This window comes from Microcaecilia unicolor, chromosome 2 (genome assembly GCF_901765095.1).
Source record: "Microcaecilia unicolor chromosome 2, aMicUni1.1, whole genome shotgun sequence".
Lineage (NCBI taxonomy): Eukaryota > Metazoa > Chordata > Amphibia > Gymnophiona > Siphonopidae > Microcaecilia > Microcaecilia unicolor.
Window position 1 is genome coordinate 484649575 of NC_044032.1, and position 24623 is coordinate 484674197.

Consider the following 24623-nt stretch of genomic DNA (forward strand, 5'->3'; position numbering starts at 1 on the left):
CGCGCCATGCGGAGAATTCAAAATGGCGTCCGCTGCCAGCTCCGAGCGGGAAGAATCATCGCTCGCCATGCTCGGGCCGGCTCTTACACCTGTACAGCACGATTTACAGAGCCCCGCCGCTGATTTGCGCTTGCCACACCAGGAACAGCGCTTTACATTCTCTGCAGCCATCGCAGAAAACGGCAGGAAAATTCAAAATGGCGGTTTCGCACCAAAAACGCCCCGATCGCGGGCCCACCCTGGAGGAGTTAGAAAACACTCACCTCACCGGACCGAGTATCACAGCTTCGGTCCCATAGAAGAATCAAAGGAAAACCTCTGTTCCATTTTTTTAACGCTGTGAGGAAAGAAGAGGTAATAAGAACTCCGGAGGCTCAGATGAGTGGGAAAGGCAGAGAAAGGCGAACCAATGTGCCTGCATCCACTGAGTGGGAAAGGACAGGGAAAAGCAAGCTAATATGTCCACATTCACGGGGGCATGGGTAAGGCAGGGAAAGGGCTAACCTATATGCCTTCAAAGTGAAGCTGCTATAGCCTCTAACACCCCGGCTAACAACTGGCAACCCAGGAGCCACCCCCAGGCAGATTTTTGATGGAGCTCGAAGAAGCTGCAGCCACCCTGCTTGGGGAGATAGAGAATATTGAAGAGGCAGTGGAGCTGGCTGGCCATGAGGCACTGTGAAAAGTTGAGTGCTCTCTATCTCCCCCTGCTGGTTGATGGACACAACCCATACGTAATGGCTTCATCTGCTTGATGACAAGGAATGAGGATTTAATTTTGTAGTAATACTGTACTAGGTTTAGTTTTTCTTTCAACCCAACTCTCCCCATGCTCTTTTTAGAGCTGGCTTATGTTATGACACTATCAGTCTTTCTTCAATTACTAGAGTACTTCCATCCCCCCCCCCCCCCCCCCCCCCCCCCCCCACATAAGCTCAGGCACTGTAACGATAGTCATTTCCTGTACTCCATAAACTTCAATTCTCACTAAAACCCAGTATGCATGTAATATGATGGCACCATTAGGCAATATACTTGAATCAAATTGATTTCAATCTTTCATGCATGCTGACGATGTCACAACTTGTATCTTTTTTATTAATGACAAAGAAATCATAACTAAAATCAAATCTGGTCTAGACCTAATGGAAACCTGGGCAATTTCACACAAACTCAAGAGAGAGAAAACTAAGTTCTTAACAACAAACCCTTATCATCCAATACTTTCCAATAATGTCACTATTGACAATAACGTATTCATTGGAGTCCAATCTGAAAATCCTAGGAATAACTGTTGATCAACAAGTATCATTTGAACCACAAGTATCCAACATAGTGTAATGTCTTCAAATCACTGAGAAAATTAAGATTGAGACCATACTTTTTACAGTTTTCAGGTCCATCATATCTAAATTCAATTATTGCAATGCTATTTATGCAGGTCTAAAAACCTCAATCAGAAAATTACAAACTGCCTGAGTACACAGCGAGCTGCCGTGTTCTAGAGTTCCATTATTCTAAAGCAACCCCACTTCTACTTAAATTTACTTTGACTTCCAATAAATGCATGCGTCGCATTCAAATTACGTGCATTCGTTTATCAAATAATTTATGGCCCATCTTATATGCAGAACCTTATTGAGTTGCCAACACATAATGCTAAGAAATCAAGAGATTTCCTTGTCTTACACTTCCCTCGCTGCAATATATAAAAATTCACACTGCTGGATTCTCCTATCAAAGAGATGGAATTCATCGCCTAAGCAATTACATCACACTGCCAAATATTTCACATTTCTCAAATTGCTGAAGACACACCTGGTAAGATAATGACAGAAGCAACCAATCCAACATCTAAACTACAGGCTGCAAAACTCAAGACAATCACATTTTATTCGATTACCACAATATTTTTCACAATCTGACTTTATAGTTGACGTTATCTGGATTTGACACCACATGTTCTATGTAACTAGGAATGATCATCAACTATGTCTGTTACAAGGTAAAATTATATATCATACCTGATCATTTTCTTTCCATTAATCATAGCTGATCAATCCATAGACTGGTGGGTTGTGTCCATCTACCAGCAGGTGGAGATAGAGAGCAATCCTTTTGCCTCCCTATATGTGGTCATGTGCAGCCAGAAACTCCTCAGTATGTCGATATCAAAGCTCCATCCGCAGGACTCAGCGCTTAGAGAATTACACCCACAAAGGGACACTCTGCCCAGCTCACCACCGCCGAAACGGGGGAGGGGAATTAACCCAGCTCATCCCCGCGAAGCGGGGGAGGGACACCACACCCGCCGATGCGGGGGGGGGATCTGGCTTATCCTGCAACCGCGGGAGGAGCTGACTGACCCTAACACCACCGAAGCGGGAGGGGTACAAAGCTGCCCTCCAGCCACACGAAGCGGGAGGGAGCACCGGCAGAATTTAGGTCTCAATCCAGCCCCGTAAAACGGTGGGGGAGAGGAATGCAGCAGCTCACTGTAACACAAAATCGTCTCAACTCCTGAAGAATCCAATTGAAAAAACTTGAACACGAAGTCCTCCTGAACAGGAACTGAAGAATAAACTTGAACCTGAAATGCAACCAGAATATAAACAGTACAGATATCTGGGAGGGGCTATGGATTGATCAGCTATGATTAATGGAAAGAAAATTATCAGGTATGATACATAATTTTACCTTCCATATCATCATGCTGATCAATCCATAGACTGGCGGGATGTACCGAAGCAGTACTCACCCAGGGCGGGACACAGAAATCCCTGACCGCAACACTGAAGCTCCAAACCGGGCCTCCGCCCGAGCAGCCACAGTCAAGCGGTAATGTCTGGAGAAGGTATGAGCAGATGCCCAAGTTGCCGCCCTACAAATCTCTTCCAAGGAGACGGACTCGGCTTCTGCCATTGAGGCCGCCTGTACTCTAGTGGAGTGAGCCTTCAGCTGAATAGGCGGCACCTTCCCTGCGGCCACATAAGCCGCTGCAATGGGTTCCTTGACCCATCATGCCACTGTAGGCTTGGCAGCCTGCAGACCCTTACGAGGACCTGAGAACAGCACAAACAGATGATCCGACTTCCGGAATCATTGGTCACTTCCAAGTATCTGATGATGACTCGTCTCACATCTAAATATTTGAGAGCAGAGTACTCCTCTGGGTAGTCCTCCCTACGAAAGGAGGGTAGACAGAGCTGCTGATTCACATGGAAGCGAGGACCAATCTTGGGCAGGAAGGAAGGCACTGTGCGAATAGACACTCCTGCCTCAGTGAACTGCAGAAAGGGCTCTCGACATGATAGCGCCTGGAGCTCGGAAATTCTGGCTGAAGCGATAGCCACCCAAAGACTGCTTTCAACGTCAATTCTTTCAGAGATGCCCTCGACAAGGGTTCACAAGGCGGCTTCTGCAAGGCTCTTAGCACCAGATTCAGATTCCACGCAGGTACCACTGCGTGCAGAGGTGGGCGCAGGTGAATAACTCTTGAGAAAGCGCACCACATCTGGCTGCAATGCCAAGGAAACACCCTTCAGGTGACCCCTGAAGCAAGCAAGAGCCGCTACCTGGACCTGAAGGGAACTGAGCGACAGGCCTTTTTCCAGACCTTCTTGCAGGAACTCCAACACTGATGAAATTGGAGCAGTGAAGGGAGAAAATGAGCCTGCCTCACACCACGATGCAAAGGTACGCCAAACCCTGGCGTAATCAGTAGAAGTAGAGCGCTTCCTCGCTCTGAGCATAGCGGCGATGACCTTGTCTGAGAAGCTCTGCTTGCTCCGACGCTGCCGCTCAATAGCCAGGCCGTAAGACCAAAGGGGGAGGGATCCTCCATCAACACGGGACCCTGATGCAACAGGCCCCGCTCCGCTGGCATCTGCAGAGGTCCGTCCACTGAGAGCCTGATCAAGTCCGCATACCAGGGACGTCTGGGCCAATCCTGACTCACCAGGATTATCCGGCCCGGATGCTTTGCCACCCGGCCTAGCACCCTGCCCAACATGGGCCAAGGCGGGAACACAAAGAGGAGCTCCTGTGTCGGCCACTGTGGGAGAACATCTACTCCCAGAGATCGAGGGTCCCTGCTGAAAAAGCGCGGCACTTGGCAACTGGCTGAAGACGCCATCAAATCTAGGCTCGGCTGGCCCCAGCGCTTCGTGATGTCCAAGAACACCTGAGCAATATTCATGACTCCCGCAATGTGGGCCGCCGACAGCTGTTTCAGGTTTGCTTCCGCCCACAGGCATAGATTCATGGCCTCCTTGGCTAGAGGGGCGCTCCTGGTACCTCCCCGGTGATTGACATAGGCCACAGCCGTGGCATTGTCCGACAGGACCCATACTGGCTTCAGCGCCAGGCCCGGGAGAAACTCCAAAGGCACCAACCGAATGGCTCTGAGTTCCGGGAGGTTGATAGACCACTCTGCCTCTGCAGGAGACCAGAGCCCCTGCGCTGTCCTTCCCAAGCAGTGGGCTCCCCAGCCCCACAAAGAGGCGTCCGCCGTGACGAAAAACCCACTCCGGGGTCACAAGAGGCATTCCTGCGGACGGCTTGTCTGGCCTCAGCCACCAGCTCAGCGCCTTGCGCACCGCTGGATCCAAAGGAAGGCGCACAGCGTAATCCTCCGAAGCTGGAGTCCATCGCTGCAGTAAAGAGAGCTGTATAGGTCTCATATGGGCCCTGACCCAGGGCACTACTTCCATCGTGGCCGTCATACAGCCCAACAGCTGCCCATAGTCCCGAGCCCGAAGAGAAGAGGCTGCCGGGAACTTATCCACCTGAGCCTGAAGCTTGACAATCCGATTGTCTGGCAGGAACACTCTGCCCACTTGGGGGTCGAATCGAACTCCCAGATACTCCAGGGACTGAGTCGGGCGCAGCTGGCTTTTCTCCCATTTGATGATCCACCTCAGGGAGCTCAAAAGAGCAATCACCCGGTCTGAAGCTCTGCCGCACTCTGCATAAGAGGGGGCGCGGATCAATCAGTCGTCCAGATAAGGATGGACTTGTACTCCTTTCTTGCGTAGGAAGGCCGCGATGACCACCATAACTTGGAGAAGGTCCGTGGAGCAGTAGCCAACCCGAAAGGGAGGGCTCTGAACCGGGAGTGTCCTCAGAACTGCAAAACGCAGAAAGCGTTGATGAGGAGGCCAGATGGGAATATGCAAGTAAGCTTCCTTGATGTCCAAGGATGCCAGGAACTCCCCTGCCTGTACTGCCGCTATAACAGAGCGGAGAGTCTCCAATCGGAAGTGCCGAACTTCCAAAGCCCGATTGACCCCTTGAGGTCGAGGATAAGCCGGACAAAACCTCCTTTCTTAGGTACCACAAAGAAATGGAGTAACGTCCCTTGCCAGAGGATCTCTGGCACCGGAACAACTGCACCCAGGCGGATCAGATTGTCCAAAGTCTGCTGCACTGCCACAGCTTGACCTGAGACTTGCAGGGAGAGTGCACAAACCCGATTCTTAAGGGTCGGCAGAACTCTAGCTTGTAGCCGTCTCTGATGACTTCCAGCACTCAAGCGTCCGAAGTTACCCTGGTCCACTCGCCCAGAAACGAGGATAGGCGTCCTCCAATCTGCTCTGGGCCATGGACCAGCGCCCCGTCATTGGGTACGAGACCCTGGGGGAGGACCGGAGGTGGCACCTCTGGGACGGCGGTCTCTGCGAAAGGAATGCTGCTTGGGGGAGAAATTCCTTTTGATGGAAGAGGGGGCAGAGGAGCTCGGCTTGCCTGGGCAATACAGACGGGCTTTCCTGAAACCGTCCTTTGGAGGAACCAGGGCGGGCACCATTGGCCTGAGCCCTGACCTCTGGTAACCTCTTGCCCTTAGACGTGCCGAGATCGGTCACAATCTTGTCCAGCTCGACCCCAAAGAGCAGCTTGCCTTTGAAAGGCAACTTAGCCAGGCGAGACTTAGAGGCATGGTCAGCAGACCAATGCTTCAGCCAAAGCCACCGCCGTGCAGAGACTGTCTGAGCCATACCTTTAGCCGAGGCTCTCAAGACATCATACAGCCAGCCTGCCAAGTAGGCCAAGCCCGATTCCAGGGCTGGCCAATCAGCCCTCAAGGAAGGATCCGAGGGGGAAGCCCGCTGCGCAAGCGTCCGGCACGCCCTGGCCACATAGGAGCCACAAATTGAGGCCTGTAAACTTAAAGCAGCCGCCTCGAAGGACGACTTTAAATCCGCCTCCAAACTCCTGTCTTGGGCGTCTGAGATAGAGAACATACTGAGGAGTTTCCGGCAGCACATGACCACATATAGGGAGGCAAAAGGATTGCTCTCTATCTCCACCTGCTGGTAGATGGACACAACCCACCAGTCTATGGATTGATCAGCATGATGATATGGAATGTGAGCTACACTGAACTCAAACCTGTTTGGGAAAAAGTATCATAAATAAATAAGTGTACTGTAAGTTCAGATAGGTCGCCTTCAAGAGACATGCAGCCATGGAGCGTTTGTGCATTGCTATACTTTGGGCACAGATCCTGGAAGCCACATCAAAAATATAGGTGTCCCTGGCCAAGAACTTCCACACCTTTTGCTGCTTGGCCAACTCCAGAGGAAGTGTGTCTGCCAAACCTAGCATCTTGGCACAGAGTCCTGCAAGTACACGCTCGAGAAGTGCTGGTAAGATTGAATACAGGAAACAAGCAGAGAGGCCTAAAATATCTTATGTCAAAAAGAATCCAAGGTTCTAGCTTCTTTGCCTGGAGAACCAAAGCAGTCTCTAGAACTCCTCTTGGCCCTTTTGAGGGTGGATTCAATCACCAGAGAATGAGGAGGCAACGGAGATCTATCAAGCCCAGGGGTACTCAATCTGATACATGGTGTCAATTTCTTTGGGCAATACCAGGACAGAGGGGACTCCCAATTCCACGAGAGAACATACTGTAAGATCTCATGAAGTGGGACCATCACAGCCTCTACAGGAGGAGACTCATAGTCCAGGACCTCGATCATCTCAGCCCTGGGCTCATCCACCACCTCAAAAGGAAATGGAATGGCAGCTGCCATTTCCTTAACAAAAAGAGGAAAAGGAAAGGCTTCTCAGGTGGAAACTAACGCCTTGCCTGTGCAGGGGAAGGATCAGATGGTACGCCATAGGACTCTTCCGAGACTGCATCGGAACAGCGCTTAAAGCCACTGGGAACCTTCGTGGACATGGAAGGAAAAATCAAATGACGATGGCACCAAAAAAGGCTCAAAGAATCAGAGAAACAAAGCGAGAACATGACCGAAGTCAACCTAAATGCAGCCTAGAGACACAGAAACGATAGGAAACAAAAGCAGGGAAAAAAAATCACAACTAAAAATATAAAGGAAAGGAAAAAAGGGGGAACCTGAACATAGGAACATGAAAAACCACAGCACAAAAATGAAAAGCACCTCACAAAAGCTCTTCCAAACTGGGCTACGACGAAAAACAGTGACAACTCCCCACCGCTCTCATGGTGGGTCGCAAAGCACTCACGCACACACAGTGGAGCGAGTCTCTTGCTCCACAAACTCCCGACTGGGAAACGCAGTTTGCATTACCCACTTGAGAGAATTATAGGCCTGCTTGTCCGCAGAGAACCGACATTAACCAAAAGCATTTACACCGATTTGAATTTGTGCTGTTGGCTGTAAGAATTACATTAACAAGGAAAAAACTGAGGTTATGAGGATGAGAACGTTAGCCTACAGGCAAAGATTCCCATGAAACAGTTCTAGAAGGTCTCACTCTAAGGGGAAGGGGGGAGTGAAACCACCTCAGAAAATCCTGCCCAATCCTCCAGCACTGCACACACTGCTTGGTGGAATTTTACACCACAGGTTCACGGAACTCCTGCAAGCTGTTATGCTCTGAAGCAGCATCAGCATATGAACACCCTGAACAGACCAGTCTTACCTTCCAGAAGATGATTTCCTTTCTCTTCCACAGTCGTTTATCAGCAACTTTCTTCTGTATCTAGAAGCAAAACATACATGCATTGTTAACGTTTCAAACAAGTCTGACTAATTTTGAAGGGGGCAAAACACAAAAACATTTTTTCCTTGTTAAAACTGGTATATTAAAAGGCCGTACCAATACCGTTTGGTAACTGATGAAAACAGTATTAATTCTTGTGGTTTACCCTAGGTGCCTCAAAGTCGCACGTTATCTAAGGTCTTTGTTTAATTTTCAAGAATTTTGTAAAAAATAAACCTTTATACTACCACAAAGCAATACTAGACAGCACAAGTAGAGTCTTTAATAAAGGGTGAGTGGAAATTTATACTTACCACTAATTTCCTTTCCTCGAATCCTACCCTTATTCTACCAGCAGCTGAAGGCAGAGAACTTCTACCCCCAACAGGTGGTATAGCTAAGCTGGGTAGCCAGCTTTCTACGACCCTCAGAGGGAGGAATGCTGGCTACGGCCTAAGCCCTGGTAAGCCTTTCCTCGGCTGAGAGGTGCCCAGTTCTACCACAGGCTGCCTTTCAGGTGCTGTGGAGGACTTGCAGCTCATCTGCATATCCTTCATAGCCTTCTCCGGGGTGACTCCCAGGTCCACTCCGATCCACTCAGGGCCTCCGCTTTAGGTGCCATTTTCTCTTTACGTTTATTTTTCTCCCAGTTACTACTTATGGCTCCAGTACACTTTTTCTTCTTGGTACTGTCTCTCCATCTGAAACCACTGTACTGCAGGAACACATTGTCCACTCTCTGTATTCATCATCTCACCATCTCTTTTCTCCTCTTCCTTTTTCTCAGCTCAACCTTCAACATTTCCTTCCTTCCATTCATCCATCCATCTCCTTTCTGAGTACATCTCGCCTTCGTCACTGTTGTCATACCTCTCCTACTCCGTACTCTCTTGCTCCTTCTCTCCTCTGAGGACAAATTGCAATCCTGGTCCTCCACATCAGCTCTCATCCTATTTGTGCAGGTCATACCGTGATATCTCCAATCTAATATCTGTTCCTCTCCTCCCCCCCTTCTTCCCTGCCTTTCTCTTGCACTCTGTGGAATGCCCGCTCCTACATCCATGACCTCTATCTCTCGTACTCTCCATTTGCTTGCCCTAACTGAAACTTGGTTTTACCCTGAAGACTCTGCTTCAGTCGCGGCCCAATGCCATGGAGGTTGGCCCGGTTGGCCGCGGAGGTGTTGTCGGGCTACTACTTTCAACCTCTTCTTCCACCTCACTCTGTTTTTCTTCCTTCAAAGTCCACTCCATCAGTTTATTTACTCCTCTGCCTCTCCAAGTAGCAGTCATTTATCGACCTCCTGATAAGTCCCTTTCTTCCTCTCTCACTAACTTTGATACCTGGCTTTCCTTCTTTCTTGAACCTTCATCTCCTTCCCTCATTCTTGGAGACTAACATTCATGCTAATGATTCCTCTGACTCTTATGCTTCTCAGTTTATTGCTTTAACATCCTCTTTCAATCTTCAACTTTGCTCCACTGCCCCCACTCACCAGAATGGCCACTGTCTTGATCTTACCCTCTCCTCAAAGTGCTCACTCTCCAGTTTCTGTGCCTCAACTCTTCCCCTGACCATCATCTGATAACTTCCACACTTAAACACCCTCCTCCCCAGCCCCGTCCAATCTTAACCAATACATTCAGGAATCTTCAGGCTATTGACCCTTCTATTCCGTCCTCCAGTGTTTCAAATCTCATCTCTACCACTATGTTATCCCTGTCGGTCAATGAGGCTGTCTTCTTATAATACTATTCTCTCCTCTGCTTTGGATAATCTCGCTCCTCCAATTCCCCGTTCTGTAAAACGTACCAAACCCCAGCCTTAGCTGACCTCTAGAATCCGCTACCTACCTTCCTATGCCCGCTCTGCCGAACGCCTTTGGCTGAAATCCGGTGCCCATGCTGACTTCATACATTTCAAATTCTTGCTGACCTCCTTTCAGTCTGCTTTTTTACTTGCCAAACAAGACCATTACATTCAGTTGACAAATTCTCTTGGCTCAAACCCTCAACGTCTCTTTGCCACACTGAACTCTTTCCTCAAAGTGCCTTCACCTCCAACCCCCACTTCACTTCCCCCCCCCAAGACTCTGGCTGAGTTTTTTCATGATAAGGTTCACAAGATTAAACTTGAATTCTCAACCAGGTCACCTTCACCTCTCATTCCCTTAGTCCATTCTCTCAACCCTCCAACCACTGCCTCCTTTTCTGAAATCACTGAAGAGGAAACTACATATCTTATTTCCTCTTCGAAACTACCTACCTGTCCCTCTGATCCTATTCCCATCCATCTACTTAACCCTATCTCTCCTACTGTCATCCCGTTTATCTGTCATATCCTCAATCTTTCACTGTCCATTGCGACTGTTCCTGATGCCTTCAAACATGCCGTAGTCACACCACTCCTTAAAAAAAACCTTCATTGGACCCTACCTGTCCTTCCAAGTATCGCCCCATCTCCCGCCTCCCTTTCCTATCCTAGGTACTTGAACGTGCTGTTCACCGCCGTTGCCTTGACTTTTTCATCTCAAGCTATTCTTGATCCACTTCAATCTGGCTTTCGTCCCCTTCATTCAACTGAAACGGAGCTTGCTAAAGTCTCGAATTATCTGTTCCTGGCCAGATCCAAAGGTCTCTATTCTATCCTCATCCTTCTGCTGCTTTTGACACTGTTGATCTCAGCCTACTCCTTGATACACTGTCCTCACTTGCATTTCAGGGCTCTGTTCTTTCCTGGTTTTCTTCTTCTCTCTCCCAGCGTACCTTTAGCGTATACTCTAGTGGATCCTCCTCTACTTCCATCCCACTGTCAGTTGGTGTACCTCAGGGATCTGTCCTGGGACCTCTTCTTTTCTATACTTCTTCCCTTGGTACTCTCATCTCATCCCATGATTTTCAGTATCATCTTTATGCTGATGACTCCCAGATCTACCTCTCCACACCAGAAATCTCAGCTGAAATCCAGGCCAAAGTATCAGCCTGCCTGTCTGACAATGATGCCTGGATATCTCAGCACCATCTGAAACTAAACATGACCAAGACTGAGCTTCTCATCTTTCCCCCTAAACCAACCTCTCCTCCTCCCCCATTCTCTATTTCTGTGCATAACACTCTCATCCTTCCTGTCTCATCAGCTCGTAACCTTGGGGTCTTCAACTCCTCCCTCTCCTCTGCACATATTCAGCAGACTGCTAAAACCTGTCGTTTCTTTCTCTATAATAATCAGCAAAATTCACCCTTTCCTTTCTGAGCACACTACCAGAACCCTCATCCACACTCTTATCACCTCTCACTTAAGACTACTGCAACTTGCTTCTCAAAGGTCTACCACTTAGCCATCTCTCTCCTCTTCAATCTGTTCAAAATTCTGCTGCACGACTAATATTCCGCCAGTGTTATGCTCAAATTAGCCCTCTCCTCAAGTCACTTCACTGGCTTCCTATCCATTTCCGCATACAGTTCAAACTCCTATTGACCTATAAGTGCATTCACTCTGCAGCTCCTCAGTACCTCTCCACTCTCATCTCTCCCTACATTCCTCACCAGGAACTCTGTTCACTGGGTAAATCTCTTATCTGCACCCTTCTCCATCACTGCTAACTCCAGACTCCGTTCTTTTTATCTTGTTGCACCATATGCCTGGAATAGACTTCCTGAGCCAGTACATCAAGCTCCATCTCTGGCCGTCTTCAAATCTAAGCTAAAAGCCCATCTTTTTGATGCTGCTTGTTTGTTACATTTGAACCCCGCACTTTCCCATTCATGGCAGGCTCAACTCCTAACCCTTATTTTATCATCCTCACATTAATATTCCCTTATCTCTTGTTTGTCCTAATTAGAGATTGTAAGCTCTGTCGAGCAGAGACTCTCTCCATGTTCAAGTGTACAGCGCTGCATACGTCTAGTAGCGCTTTAGAAATGATAAGTAGTAGTAGTAGATGCGCTGGAAAAGTCTTCCCAATAGAGACCACAGAGGAGAAGAGCATCCACCCCTTCCGCCCGTGGATCTTTCCTGCGACTGAAGAAAACGACTCACTGTGGCTAATAGGTCTATGATTGGCCACCTCCACTGATCTACTATCACCTGAAAGGCCCGCAATCCTAGAGCCCACTCTCCGGGATCCAGAAGGTTCCAACTGAGGAAATCTGCTTGCATGTTTTCCGTTCCTGCCACATGTGACGCCGAGAGCGCGCTTAGATGAGCTTCCGCCCAGGACATGATTCTCGATGACTCCAGATGTAACAGCCGACTCCTCGGTCCTCCCTGCCGGTTGACATAAGCCACCGCGGTCGCATTGTCCAAAAGAATGCGAACCGACTGCTTTCACTAGGGAAGAAAATGCCTCCAGAGCTAGACTGATAGCCTGGTTTCCAGGCGATTGATCGATAAGGTCGTCTCCGACAGAGATCACTGACCTTGAGCAATCTGTCCCAGGCAGTGGACACCCCAGCCTTTGAGGTTGGCATCCATAGTTATCACTGTCCAGCTGGGCTGATCTAATGGCATGCCTTTGATCAAATTGGACGTCCTCAACCACCAAAACAAGCTGCTGCGCTCTGCCATACACAAACGTAGCCTCACGTGTACTGAGTCCGTCTGAGGAGACCACCGGGACAGGAGCAATGCCTGAAGACTGCACATGTGCGCCCTAGCCCAAGGTACCGCCTCTATCGTTGCTGCCATGGAGCCAAACACCTGCAAATAATCCCGAGCACACGGGATGTGGTTGCGCAGCAAGGCGTAAATTTGAGATTGTATCTTGAGTGTATCTTGAGAATCCTTGCTTGAGGAAGAAAAATGCGACCCTGTGCCGTATCAAACAAAACTCCCAAGTACTCCAGGGTTTGAGACGGCACCAACTGACTCTTGGCTGAGTTGACCACCCATCCAAGGGACTACAGAAACTGAACCACTCGATTCGTGACCTGAAGGAGAAATTAGATCTTACCTGCTAATTTGCTTTCCTTCAGTCCCTCCGGACCGGACTAGGATTGGACTGATGGGTTGTGCACACCTACCAGCAGGTGGAGACTGAGCAAAAACTGACTCTAGACAGCCAATAAGAGCCCTGGTCATGCGACCCTAGCCTCAGTATTTGACTAACAAAGCAGAAAAGAAAGAGAAAGATTAGCTTCTGTGCCGTATGGAATTCTAGCAGCCACAAATCACTCGGCAACGCCAAGTATTAGAGCTCACCAGCAACTCTCACCAGAGAAGTGGTATGGTTCACTTACAATATAGCTCACCATCAACTCTCACCAGAGAAGTGGTATGGTTCACTTGCAATATAGGTCTCCCGCAACTCTCAGTTGTATTATAGTTCTCCCGCAACTGTCAGCAACTGGGTACCCCCAACAACTCTCACCAGAGAAGTTGCATGACCCTCTTAAAGTTTTATTTATATAGATACATATATACATACCCACATATAAAGATATAGACATATACCTACACATATATACCAGCCACTGAGGCCACCAGCAACTCCGACCAGAGACGTGGCACGGAGCACCTAAAGTTCCATATATACTAGCAGCTTGTCATTTTTTTTTTTTAAAAATATTCCATTGAAAAGATGCCGAAATATGGGAGGGGCCTGGTCCGGTCCGGAGGGACTAAAGGAAAGCAAATTAGCAGGTAAGATCTAATTTCTCCTTCCTTAGCGTCCCTCCGGACCGGACCAGGATTGGACTGATGGGACGTACCAAAGCAGTAATCTTAAGGGAGGGACCCTATAAAGCCGCTGAGAATATGCGAGTTGCATAGATCGCCTCCTGGCGACAATGAACATGTAGAGTAAGATGCCGAAATATGGGAGGGGCCTGGTCCGGTCCGGAGGGACTAAAGGAAAGCAAATTAGCAGGTAAGATCTAATTTCTCCTTCCTTAGCGTCCCTCCGGACCGGACCAGGATTGGACTGATGGGACGTACCAAAGCAGTAATCTTAAGGGAGGGACCCTATAAAGCCGCTGAGAATATGCGAGTTGCATAGATCGCCTCCTGGCGACAATGAACATGTAGAGTGTATATCAATTAAAACAGAATGAAGCTAAACCCAAAATGGCACCTTCCAACATGAGCACCTAGGGCACCAAGAAGTAAGATAGGTGAAAACACTCTCCGGAGACGGTACCCCAGTGAGCAGACAAATAGAGGATATGAATTCCATAATCTGTCGAGATATAGAACCTCACTCCAACTGACCAGAAGGACAAAAAAGAAGAACTAAATAGCTTGTAACAGCTCTCTAAATATATAAGAGCTCTTTTCATATGTAGCATATAATTTCCTATGATCTTGACCTTCCGCAGAAGACCCCAGAATAATAAGAAAAAAATGATGGGAAAAGATAAAAATGGGAAAATACGGTAGATAGAAAAGAAGTACCCAGATGCAGAAGTACTGCCTACGTAGACGTACTTGCTCCTTGAAAAAAAATTCCAAAAAGAAAAACAGAAACCTGCATGAAAAACTTGCAGAACCTACTCTCCTAGCTGAAGGCAAGACTACTAAAAGCACTGTCTGAAAACAGTAAGAAACCATAAAGGAAACCAGAAGATCTCGGACTATCGGGTGAAGAAGACTAACTCCCTGTCACTCCATGGTCTGACAATGTCGCTAAGGCACAGAGACTGAAATCGGAGAAGAGAATACTACAACTACCAAAGACGCCGTCCTACTGAGCAAGGCTGGATGCCTGTGCCAGGTGGAGAGCATGCGCTAGCCTGAGTAAGAGATAAACAAAGAGACCAGACAGGGGAAACGAGAAATTGCAAGTAAAAAAAGATACCGTCCTGCTTATCAAGGCTGGATGTCTGTCCCAGACCGAGCATGCGCCAGCCTGAGTACGAGAGAAACAATGAGGCCAGACTGGAGAAGAAAGAAACTCCACTAGACAAAAAGGAAAAAAAAGGCAAAAATGACAGCCCCAAAAGGCAACTTGGTATCCCGGCAAGGAAACATAAGGGTGATCCTTCTGAGATCCCTATGCCTGATCGAAATGCCGACCTTGAAGAGACCGTCCTGCCCGAATGGGACGGTATGCTACCTGGCTTGGCAAATGGTAAATCCCTACAAATGACCCCTCTGGAATAAAACAGAGGACAGCACACTGCACTGTTCGCTAGCTTACACTTTAGTTTGCTTATAGAGAAGAGAGAAACATGGGGGAAGGACAAGACCTACATGTCAAGCCTGTAAAGAGACCACATGCAAACCCTGTAACAAAATAAACTGACCACCTTGAGAGGAGGCAACACGCCTTCTGGCAGATTTGCCATAGGAAAGGATGTGCCTTCTGAACATACGATGACCCCCGATCTACCAGGGGACCAGATGTCTATATTGAACGAAGATAAGAAGGTAAGAAGGCCACAGACTTGCCAGGAGACCGAAAACCATTCTGCCAGAACATAAGATAGAATCAGTCCTGCCAGAGAGCAAAATTGAGTATTTTGAAATACCAGAAGACAAGAATATTCCGGACAAATATAATATGTCACAATGCCGACATAAGACAGAGTGCTCATAATAAAATCGGTAGCCCCCAGGGAAACCTACTTGATCTGAGAGCGACTGACAGTCCCCTAGAGTGCCAAAATGCCACCCAGAGGAAAGGTAAATGGCAACGTAGAGACCAGATGCTAGCCCTGGAAGCAAATCAAATGCCAATAGCAATGGAGGAAAAGTAAGTTTCCATGAAAAGAGACCACATGGTAGTCCTGGAACGAAAAACCGAAGGCCCCATAAACAACACACAAAGGTTAACACTGATAAAGAAGATTGAAAATGCTTCAGGACACTCAAAAAGAGAAAGAGCACGGAAGTGCAGCTGCAAAAGGCAACTGACAAGGGAAAACCTTTCCACCATGTCGCAGGTAACCCCGAAATGCATCCTGAAGACAATAAAACTTGCACCTCTCTGACTGTGGCCTGCTGACTCTGTAGACAAGCCAGGTCTTTTTGTTTACTTCTTACTTTTTTTTTTTTTTTTTTTTTAATAGCTAGGCGTCTAGCCATGCGTGAAGAAGAATCACCTCTTTTCTGAGGGGTAGCACAACTATGGTGAACTTTTAGAGACTCCATAATGAGGAATCGAAGGAGTTTGTGATGAAGACTTGAGCCTTCTTAGGAACTAGAAAGTAAAAAAAATTGCATTCTGAAGAATCGAGCGAGGTCATGGTGTAAGGACCAAGAGCCCTTGTAGGGAGTTCCCTACTTGACCTGCCTTGCCGTGAGAGCGATAGGGAAAACTGGAGAAAGACATCCGAGAGAAAGATGGCGAAGTGCAAGGCATAACTGTCTTAAATACACCACAAGAACCAGTGGCCAGAGGAAACAAGAAGATGAGTGCCCTGTAAGAGTAGGGCCATGGACCAGTGGCCAAATACAAGTAGAAAAGAATGGTTTCCTGACAAACAGGTGAAAGTGGCCTGCCACTATGATAATATGACAGAAAGGTAAACAAGAGAGGACAACAGTATAGATAAATATGCACCCATAGAGCATATGTCATACCAGAGAGAAAAAAGACATAGCATTTGCTGACACCGAGGTAGCTATAGTGCTAAATGCACAAACTAGCTGCCAGACCCGCCAGAATTCTGAAGAAATATATAGAACAGAGTTCATACCAGAGAAGAAAGGTAAAGTACTTGCTAACCCAGAGTTAGCTATAGGTCCATATGCAGAAACCAGCCTTCAGGCACATACGATATCTGAAGAAATGTCTGAAAGTATAAAACACACCATGCAGCAAAACGCCTTAAGATGCTGCTTCTGTAAGAAAAAACCAATAGAGGCTTAGCAAAAGAAACTATACGTTACCTGGAGATTAGTGTTTAAAATTCCCTGTGACTAACCATGCTTGAGAAAAAAAACTCTGGGAATGCATAATTGGAAATCATGGCCTCTGTAAAAACTGAAAGTACAAACGTGTAGTATGTACATACCCTCTAGATAAAGAAATAGCAATATGAGACAGCCCCAACACTGGGAACCCAGAAACCAAGATTACTCCAGATAACAGAGCAACCAGCCTGAAATAATTTGTGCAGAGCTACTGTGTGCAAATTGTGAGGACAAAAGCGCAAGCAAGCCAGCCTTCCGTATAAAACATACATTGTATAAAATAGGCTAAACCTGGGCGAGCCATGGATTTACTTGTGGAACTGAATGTGAAGGTCCCTTAAATGAAGAAAATAGTGAATGACTCCCCTGAAACATCCGTAAAGCCATACCTGTTGGAACATGTGGAGACCAGGTCAAGGCAAACAAATAAAATTTTCCATCTCCTGAGATTTGTCAAACTGCACTGCTTCCGTTTCTCTCTGCACCGTAGAAGAAAAAGAAAAACAGAGAAGTGCTGCGCCTGAGAAGCTACAGCTGCAGTAACAAAATGGCAGCCTTCCGCACCACAATTGAAAGAAATAACAGAGAGCAGAAAAAAAGAGGCGCGACGGACGGGCAAAAACGAAGACATATGGAAGCGCTGACGCCGCCCGAAGAGCTCCCGAAGAAACGCGTAACTCCGCAAGAACAGTTACACTCTGGCGCTTACAAAAATATGCCGTCGAGAAACAAAGCTTTGCGCCTTTATGCCCAGTCGAGAAACAAAGCTTCGTGCCTTTATGCCCCGTAAAACTTCGCACCCTTTTCTTTTTTTCTTTATTTATTTTTTGAAGAAAACTGAAGAAAAAATTCTGATGAAGACTAGATAAAGCCCCGAAAAAAATGTCAGAGCCGAAAACGATTAGACTCCAGCGGAGACAAAAACCTGCTGCAGCGTCTCCTGCATAATGGAGCTCTCTCCGCCCAAAAAAGCAACACATCGTTTGTTTGTTTTTTTTTTTAAAAGGATCTGACTTAGAAAAGAAAATTGCTGAAGAGTAAAAGAATAACACAGAGCTGCCTGCTCATTAGTAGCCTGGGTTTTTTTTTTTTTTTTTTTTAAACAGCTTGCTGGTTAAAATGCTGGGGAAGGAAAAATATTTGTACTTTTAACTTGCTATAGTGGCTGCCTCTCCCAAAGACATACACCTTTCTAAACAAAGGGTAGCCCTTCCCAGCTAAGTAAGGGAGATGGGGAGGAAGGGGGGAGGGACTCGGGAACACCCGAGTTTAACACCCCCAGAGGCTGTAAAAGAAAGAACGGAAAAGAAATCTCTATCGAACCAGCGTCTAACAGAGAATTCCTAGGCACAGAAGAAGTAGCATTGTTGTTATTAACCTCTAAAAGAGAAAGAGAAGGAGAGAGACTAAAGGGCTTGCTTCCTACCTGCTGGGAGACTGAGAAAATACGGAGGCTAGGGTCACATGACCAGGGCTCTTATTGGCTCTCTAGAGTCACAGTTTTTTCTCAGTCTCCACCTGCTGGTAGGCGTGCACAACCCATCAGTCCAATCCTGGTCCGGTCCGGGACGCTAAGGAAGGCTCTCTTGATATGATTTCGTCCGAATCAACCAGTCTAAGATATGGGTGAACCAAAATGCCTTCCCGTCTGAGCGATGCTGCGACTACTACCATGACCTTGGTGAAAGTACGCGGCGCCGTGGCTAAACCGAAGGGAAGCGCCCGGAACAAAGTGCTGTCCCAGGACTGCAAATCGGAGGAATTACTGATGCGCTTTCCGAATTGGAATATGCAAATAGGCCTCCGTCAAATCCAAAGCCGTAAGGAACTCTCTCGTCCAGACCGCCACTATCACCGAGCGCAGAGTTTCCATCCGAAAACGGGGAACCTGGAGCGCTCGATTGACCGCCTTGAGATCTGAAATCGGCCAGAAGGAACCTTCTTTCTTTGGAACTACAAAATAAATCGAACGACGACCCTGCTTGACTTCTGACGAAGGACCTGGCAAACTGCCTGCATCTGAAGAAGCCTTAACGGAGTGTCCCGAGCCGCACCCGCCTTTAGCCGAGAACGGCAGGGAGACTCTAGAAAGGCATTGGAGAGAGGACAAGTCTCGAATAACCTCCAAACCAACTGATCTGAAGCGATATGGGCCCACCTCTGAAAGAACAGAACTAAACGAGCTCCCACCGGAACCAGAGGCAAGGCCCTCGCACCTTCATTAAGCTAGACGGGTAGTGGATTGAAGAGTGGGAATCCTTACCTCCCCGATGGGACCCGCAACAGGACCGATTCCTCTGAAAGAAACGAGAAGGCTACGGTGGAACACCCCTGACTGATCTAAAATGATGGAAATCTCGTCCTGGACCACGAGTAAAACCAGAATAGCGCTGAGGAGCTCTAGGACGATCTTCTGGAAAACGAGGCACCTTGGTATCTCCCAAACTATTGACCAGTTTGTCCAATTCAGGGCCAAACAAAAAGGAACCCCGAAAAGGGAACTCAATTTAGAACAGCCTTTCAGCCACAAAGACCAACGAGCCGCGACTGAAAAGGCCATGGATTTCGACAACGCCCTCAACAAATCATACAAGGCATCTGCTAAAAAAGCCGAACCCATCTCAATCTTAGCCACTTCTGTATCAAGAGAAGTCATCAGAAGACCTGTCCAAAATTTGCTCAGCCCATCGAAAACAGGCTCTAGCTACTAAAGAACCACAAATAGCCGCCTGCACAGCCAGCAAGGAGAATTCAAAAGCACTCTTCAAGAGGGCCTCGAGCCTACGTTCTTGCACATTCTGAAGAGCGGTACCACCATCTACCTGAAGTGTATTGCGCTTAGTGACCACAGAAACTACTGCGTCCACAACAGGCACTTTGAGAAGAGATCTTATCAACCTCAGGACTTGGATAAAGCCGTATCATGGACCTTGCTAACGAAGGGAGAATCTGGGAAATCCCACTGAGCCTGGATGATATCACTAATGTCCTGATGCATAGGAAAAGTTTTTCCAGGGCGTCTAATTCCCTTAACCAGCAAATCAACCTTACGCACCTCAGGAACTGCGGAATGATCTTCCTCAAAATGCAAAGTGTCGGCCACTAAAGAAATGAGCTCTTGAAGGTCAGTCCTCCAACTGTGACTCATCCAAAAACTCCATTTCCTCCAAAGCGGGCATATACAAATCTTGATCGGATGCCTGATTTTCCTCGACACACCCAGACTCTCTAACCCTCTTAATAGGAATACGCTTGGGCGCAGGGTCACCTGAAGAAACAGAATGAATCAAATGGGAACCTGACTGCTTCAGAAGAAAAGCCTGGTACATTTGAGTAACAAATTCTGAGGGAAAACCTCTGAAGCCTCTCTACGGTGATCAAAACGCACACTCACAGAGCTGCTGTGCCATTCGCTACTAGAATTCTGAACTCTGATTTTTTTTTTTTTCCCCCAATTTAAAAAGGCTGCCTCTCCTGAAGCTTCAGTGCTCTTCCGCCGAAGAGACTGAGCTGTCCCCCGATAAAAGTAATTTGAAATGGCAGGGACCCCAGGAGGTATAGAGGGGGGAGGGACCCAGTTAACCCCCCCACCCCCCGGGGTATAACACCCCAAGTGTACACTGCACTCAGTCACAACAAAGCCTAACCACGGGGCACTGAGAGAAGAAACACACCTCTGCCTTGAACAAATAAATCTACCCTTAAAAGTTTTAATAGAAAACCTAATAAAGAAGTGTATTAATTATGGTACAGCCAGAGACCCCCCCCATTGGAATGGTGGCGGGCCCAGTCATAGAACTCAGGCCATTACAGACCTTGGCTGAGTCAGAAATCTGATGGCTGACATAACTGGGAGCTTACTGGAAAAGTATGGCCTAGTTTGTAGCCCGGATTGAGGCCTAAATAAGCTAAATTAGGAAAAGTTAGGTCAATAGATATGGAAACAAAATGGAGGATTTCAGCACAAAATGGAAGTCGTATCTGTTACAAAGTGGAATTTTCTCTAATGTAAGTTAGAAAAACAAGTTGAGAAATGAGTGAGTCATGCCAGGTGCAAAGAACATAGGGAACTAGCTGTCCAAGAGGAGAGGGAGACTTTCCTGTGAGCAGGATTGTGGTCAGCCATGGTGTGAGAAAGGAAAGGTGTAGCTGGATGCAGGGTCTTGCTTAAGATTTGTGGTCAAGCGAGCTAAAGACAAAACCATGTTAGCAAGATAGAAGCTACTCATTAGCATGAGCCAATCAGTGACAACCATGACATTAGCATAGATCCAATCAAGTATATCTACTGTCATATTATCCATATCCTGAGGGCACCTATAAAAATCAGAGTATTTCCTGGTTTAAGCTAGAGAGAAGGGATGCCACTCTCTCTCTCCAAGGGAAACCAATGTGTCCAGCAGAATTGACAAATTACCTAATTGCTTTCCCTTGTAAAACCTTTAATTGGTAAAAAATTATAAAAGATTAGGAACTAATTAACACCTGTTTGCAGCCAGATTATTATATTCCTATAACTAATTGATTGTACGTGCCTGTTGTCAATCACTGATTTGACTTGTACCTTGGAAAATAAACTCCTCATTCCAAATGATGATTTGTGGACATCACTTTATGATCAGAGGCTGTAAGTATAAATGCTTTTGCTGTATCAGGCTATCTTTCGCTGCATTGTATAACCTGTGACATAAATCCAGTTTGTCATAAGGCTGGTATCTTTTCCTTAGACATAACGTCTCTCTTAGTGGCAATTCCTTTTAGAACTTCACAACTTCTTGATTACCCCAGTACTAGTGCTATTTAGAGATGGAGTCAGATTTAAGGTCACTCCAGCCTTCTTGGGGGTCTCTGAACCCTAAATTAAAACAGAAGACAGAGAGAGGAGACTAAAGGCTCACATCCTTCCACCTGCTGGAGACTGAGTTTACTGAATCTAAGGCTAGTTGGATAGGGCTCTTTTTGGCTCTCGAAAATCAGAGTTCTCAGTCTCCACCTGCTGGAAGGAGTACACAACCCACGAGTCAGTTCCTGGACCGGTCCGGAGGGACGCTAAGGAATACTGAATTGCTGGAACTGAATATAGTCCTTTTAGACCATGCCACATCTCTCTCCATTTGCTGGTCAAGGGACATAACCTCACAGGTTCTGAACTGGTCTGGAGGGATGCTAAGGAAGAGTACTTTAAGGAAACTGTGCACTGGAAAGTTTAAGGAGTGGGCTCCTATTGTGAGCTCGGCCCAGAGGATTACTTGGAGGGTGAAAGACTGACATATAGCGAATGATACATACCTGTAGCAGGTGTTCTCCGAGGACAGCAGGCTGATTGTTCTCACGACTGGGTTGACGTCCACGGCAGCCCCCACCAACCGGAAGAAAACTTTGCGGGCGGTCCCGCACGCAGGGCAGGCCCACCGCGCATGCACGGCCGTCTTCCCGCCCGTGCGCGACCGTTCCCGCTCAGTTGAATGACAAGCCAAAGAATGAATAAAAACGCAACTCCAAAGGGGAGGAGGGAGAGTAGGTGAGAACAATCAGCCTGCTGTCCTCGGAGAACACCTGCTACAGGTATGTATCATTCGCTTTCTCTGAGGACAAGCAGGCTGCTTGTTCTCACGACTGGGGTATCCCTAGCTCTCAGGCTCACTCAAAACAAGAACCCAGGTCAATTGAACCTCGCAACGGCGAGGGCATAACAGAAATTGACCTACAGAGTGCAGCCTGAACAGAATAAAATTGGGTCCTGGAAGGTGGAGTTGGATTCAAACCCCAAACAGATTCTGCAGCACCGACTGCCCGAACCGACTGTCGTGTCAGGTATCCTGCTGGAGGCAGTAATGTGATGTGAATGTGTGGACAGATGACCACGTCGCAGCCTTGCAAATCTCTTCAATAGTGGCTGACTTCAAGTGGGCCACTGACGCTGCCATGGCTCTAACACTATGAGCCGTGACATGACCCTCAAGAGCCAGCCCAGCCTGGGCGTAAGTGAAGGAAATGCAATCTGCTAGCCAATTGGAGATGGTGCGTTTCCCGACAGCGACCCCCTTCCTATTGGGGTCGAAAGAAATAAACAATTGGGCGGACTGTCTGTGGGGCTGTGTCCGCTCCAGATAGAAGGCCAATGCTCTCTTGCAGTCCAATGTGTGCAACTGACGTTCAGCAGGGCGGGTATGTGGTCTGGGAAAGAATGTTGGCAAGACAATTGACTGGTTAAGATGGAACTCCGACACCACCTTTGGCAGAAACTTGGGGTGAGTGCGGACTACTACCCTGTTATGATGAAATTTGGTATAAGGAGCATGAGCTACCAGCGCTTGAAGCTCACTGACTCTGCGAGCTGAAGTAACTGCCACCAAGAAAATGACCTTCCAGGTCAAGTACTTCAGATGGCATGAATTCAGTGGCTCAAAAGGAGGTTTCATCAGCTGGGTGAGGACGACGTTGAGATCCCATGACACTGCAGGAGGCTTGACTGGGGGCCTTGACAAAAGCAAGCCTCTCATGAATCGAACGACTAAAGGCTCTCCAGAGATGGCTTTACCCGCTACACGATGATGGTAAGCACTAATCGCACTAAGGTGATTCCTTACTGAGTTGGTCTTGAGACCAGACTCTGATAAGTGCAGAAGGTATTCAAGCAGGTTCCGTGCAGGACAAGAACGAGGTTCTAGGGCCTTGCTCTCTCACCAGACGACAAACCTCCTCCACTTGAAAAAGTAACTCTTTTTAGTGGAATCCTTTCTAGAGGCAAGCAAGACACGGGAGACACCCTCAGACAGACCCAACAAAGCAAAATCTACGCCCTCAACATCCAGGCCGTGAGAGCCAGAGACTGAAGATTGGGGTGCAGAAGCGCTCCGTCGTTCTGCGAAATGAGAATCGGAACACACTCCAATCTCCACGGTTCTTCGGAGGAGAACTCCCGAAGTAGAGGTAACCAGATCTGACGGGGCCAAAAAGGCGCTATCAGAATCATGGTGCCGTGGTCTTGCTTGAGCTTCAGCAAGGTCTTCCCCACCAAAGGTACAGGAGGCCGTTCCCCCAATGGAGAAAGGCATCCGACGCCAATCTGCAGTGTGCCTGTAGTCTAAAACAGAACAGAGGCAGCTTGTGGTTGGTCTGAGAGGCGAAAAGGTCCACTGAGGGGGTGCCCCACTCTCGGAAGATCTTGCGTACCACTCTGGAATGGAACGACCACTCGTGCGGTTGCATGACTCTGCTCAGCCTGTCGGCCAGACTGTTTACGCCTGCCAGGTATGTGGCTTGGAGAAGCATGCCGAACTGGCAAGCCCAACGCCACATCTTGACAGCTTCCTGACACAGGGGGCGAGATCCGGTGCCCCCCTGCTTGTTGATACAATACATTGCAACCTGATTGTCTATCCGAATCTGGATAATTTGGTAGGACAGCCGATCTCTGAAGGCTTTCAGTGCGTTCCAGACTGCTCGGAGCTCCAGGAGGTTGATCTGAAGATCTTGTTCCTGGAGGGACCACAGTCCCTGGGTGTGGAGCCCATCAACATGGGCTCCCCACCCCAGGCGAGATGCATCCGTCGTCAGCACCTTCGTGGGCTGCGGAATTTGGAATGGACGTCCCAGGGTCAAATTGGTCCACCAGTGCAGCGAACTGCGGCAACTGGCAGACAGGCGGATGACATCTTCTAGATTCCCGGTAGCTTGGCACCACTGGGAAGCTAGGGTCCATTGAGCAGGTCTCATGTGAAGGCGAGCCATGGGAGTCACATGAACCTTGGAGGCCATATGACCCAGGAGTCTCAACATCTGCCGAGCTGTGACCT

At 47.8% G+C, this 24623-nt stretch overlaps 1 protein-coding gene across 2 annotated transcripts in view; it reads right to left on the bottom strand.

Annotated features, from left to right (window-relative positions):
• The window catches only part of SLBP (stem-loop binding protein), an 87268-nt gene that overhangs the window by 49244 nt on the left and 13401 nt on the right, over positions 1–24623 (bottom strand). For both annotated transcript variants that reach the window (XM_030191091.1, XM_030191090.1), the window contains exon 4: positions 7912–7971. In XM_030191091.1, the coding sequence (XP_030046951.1) occupies positions 7912–7971 (60 nt within the window). The remainder of the gene's footprint in view (positions 1–7911; positions 7972–24623) is intronic.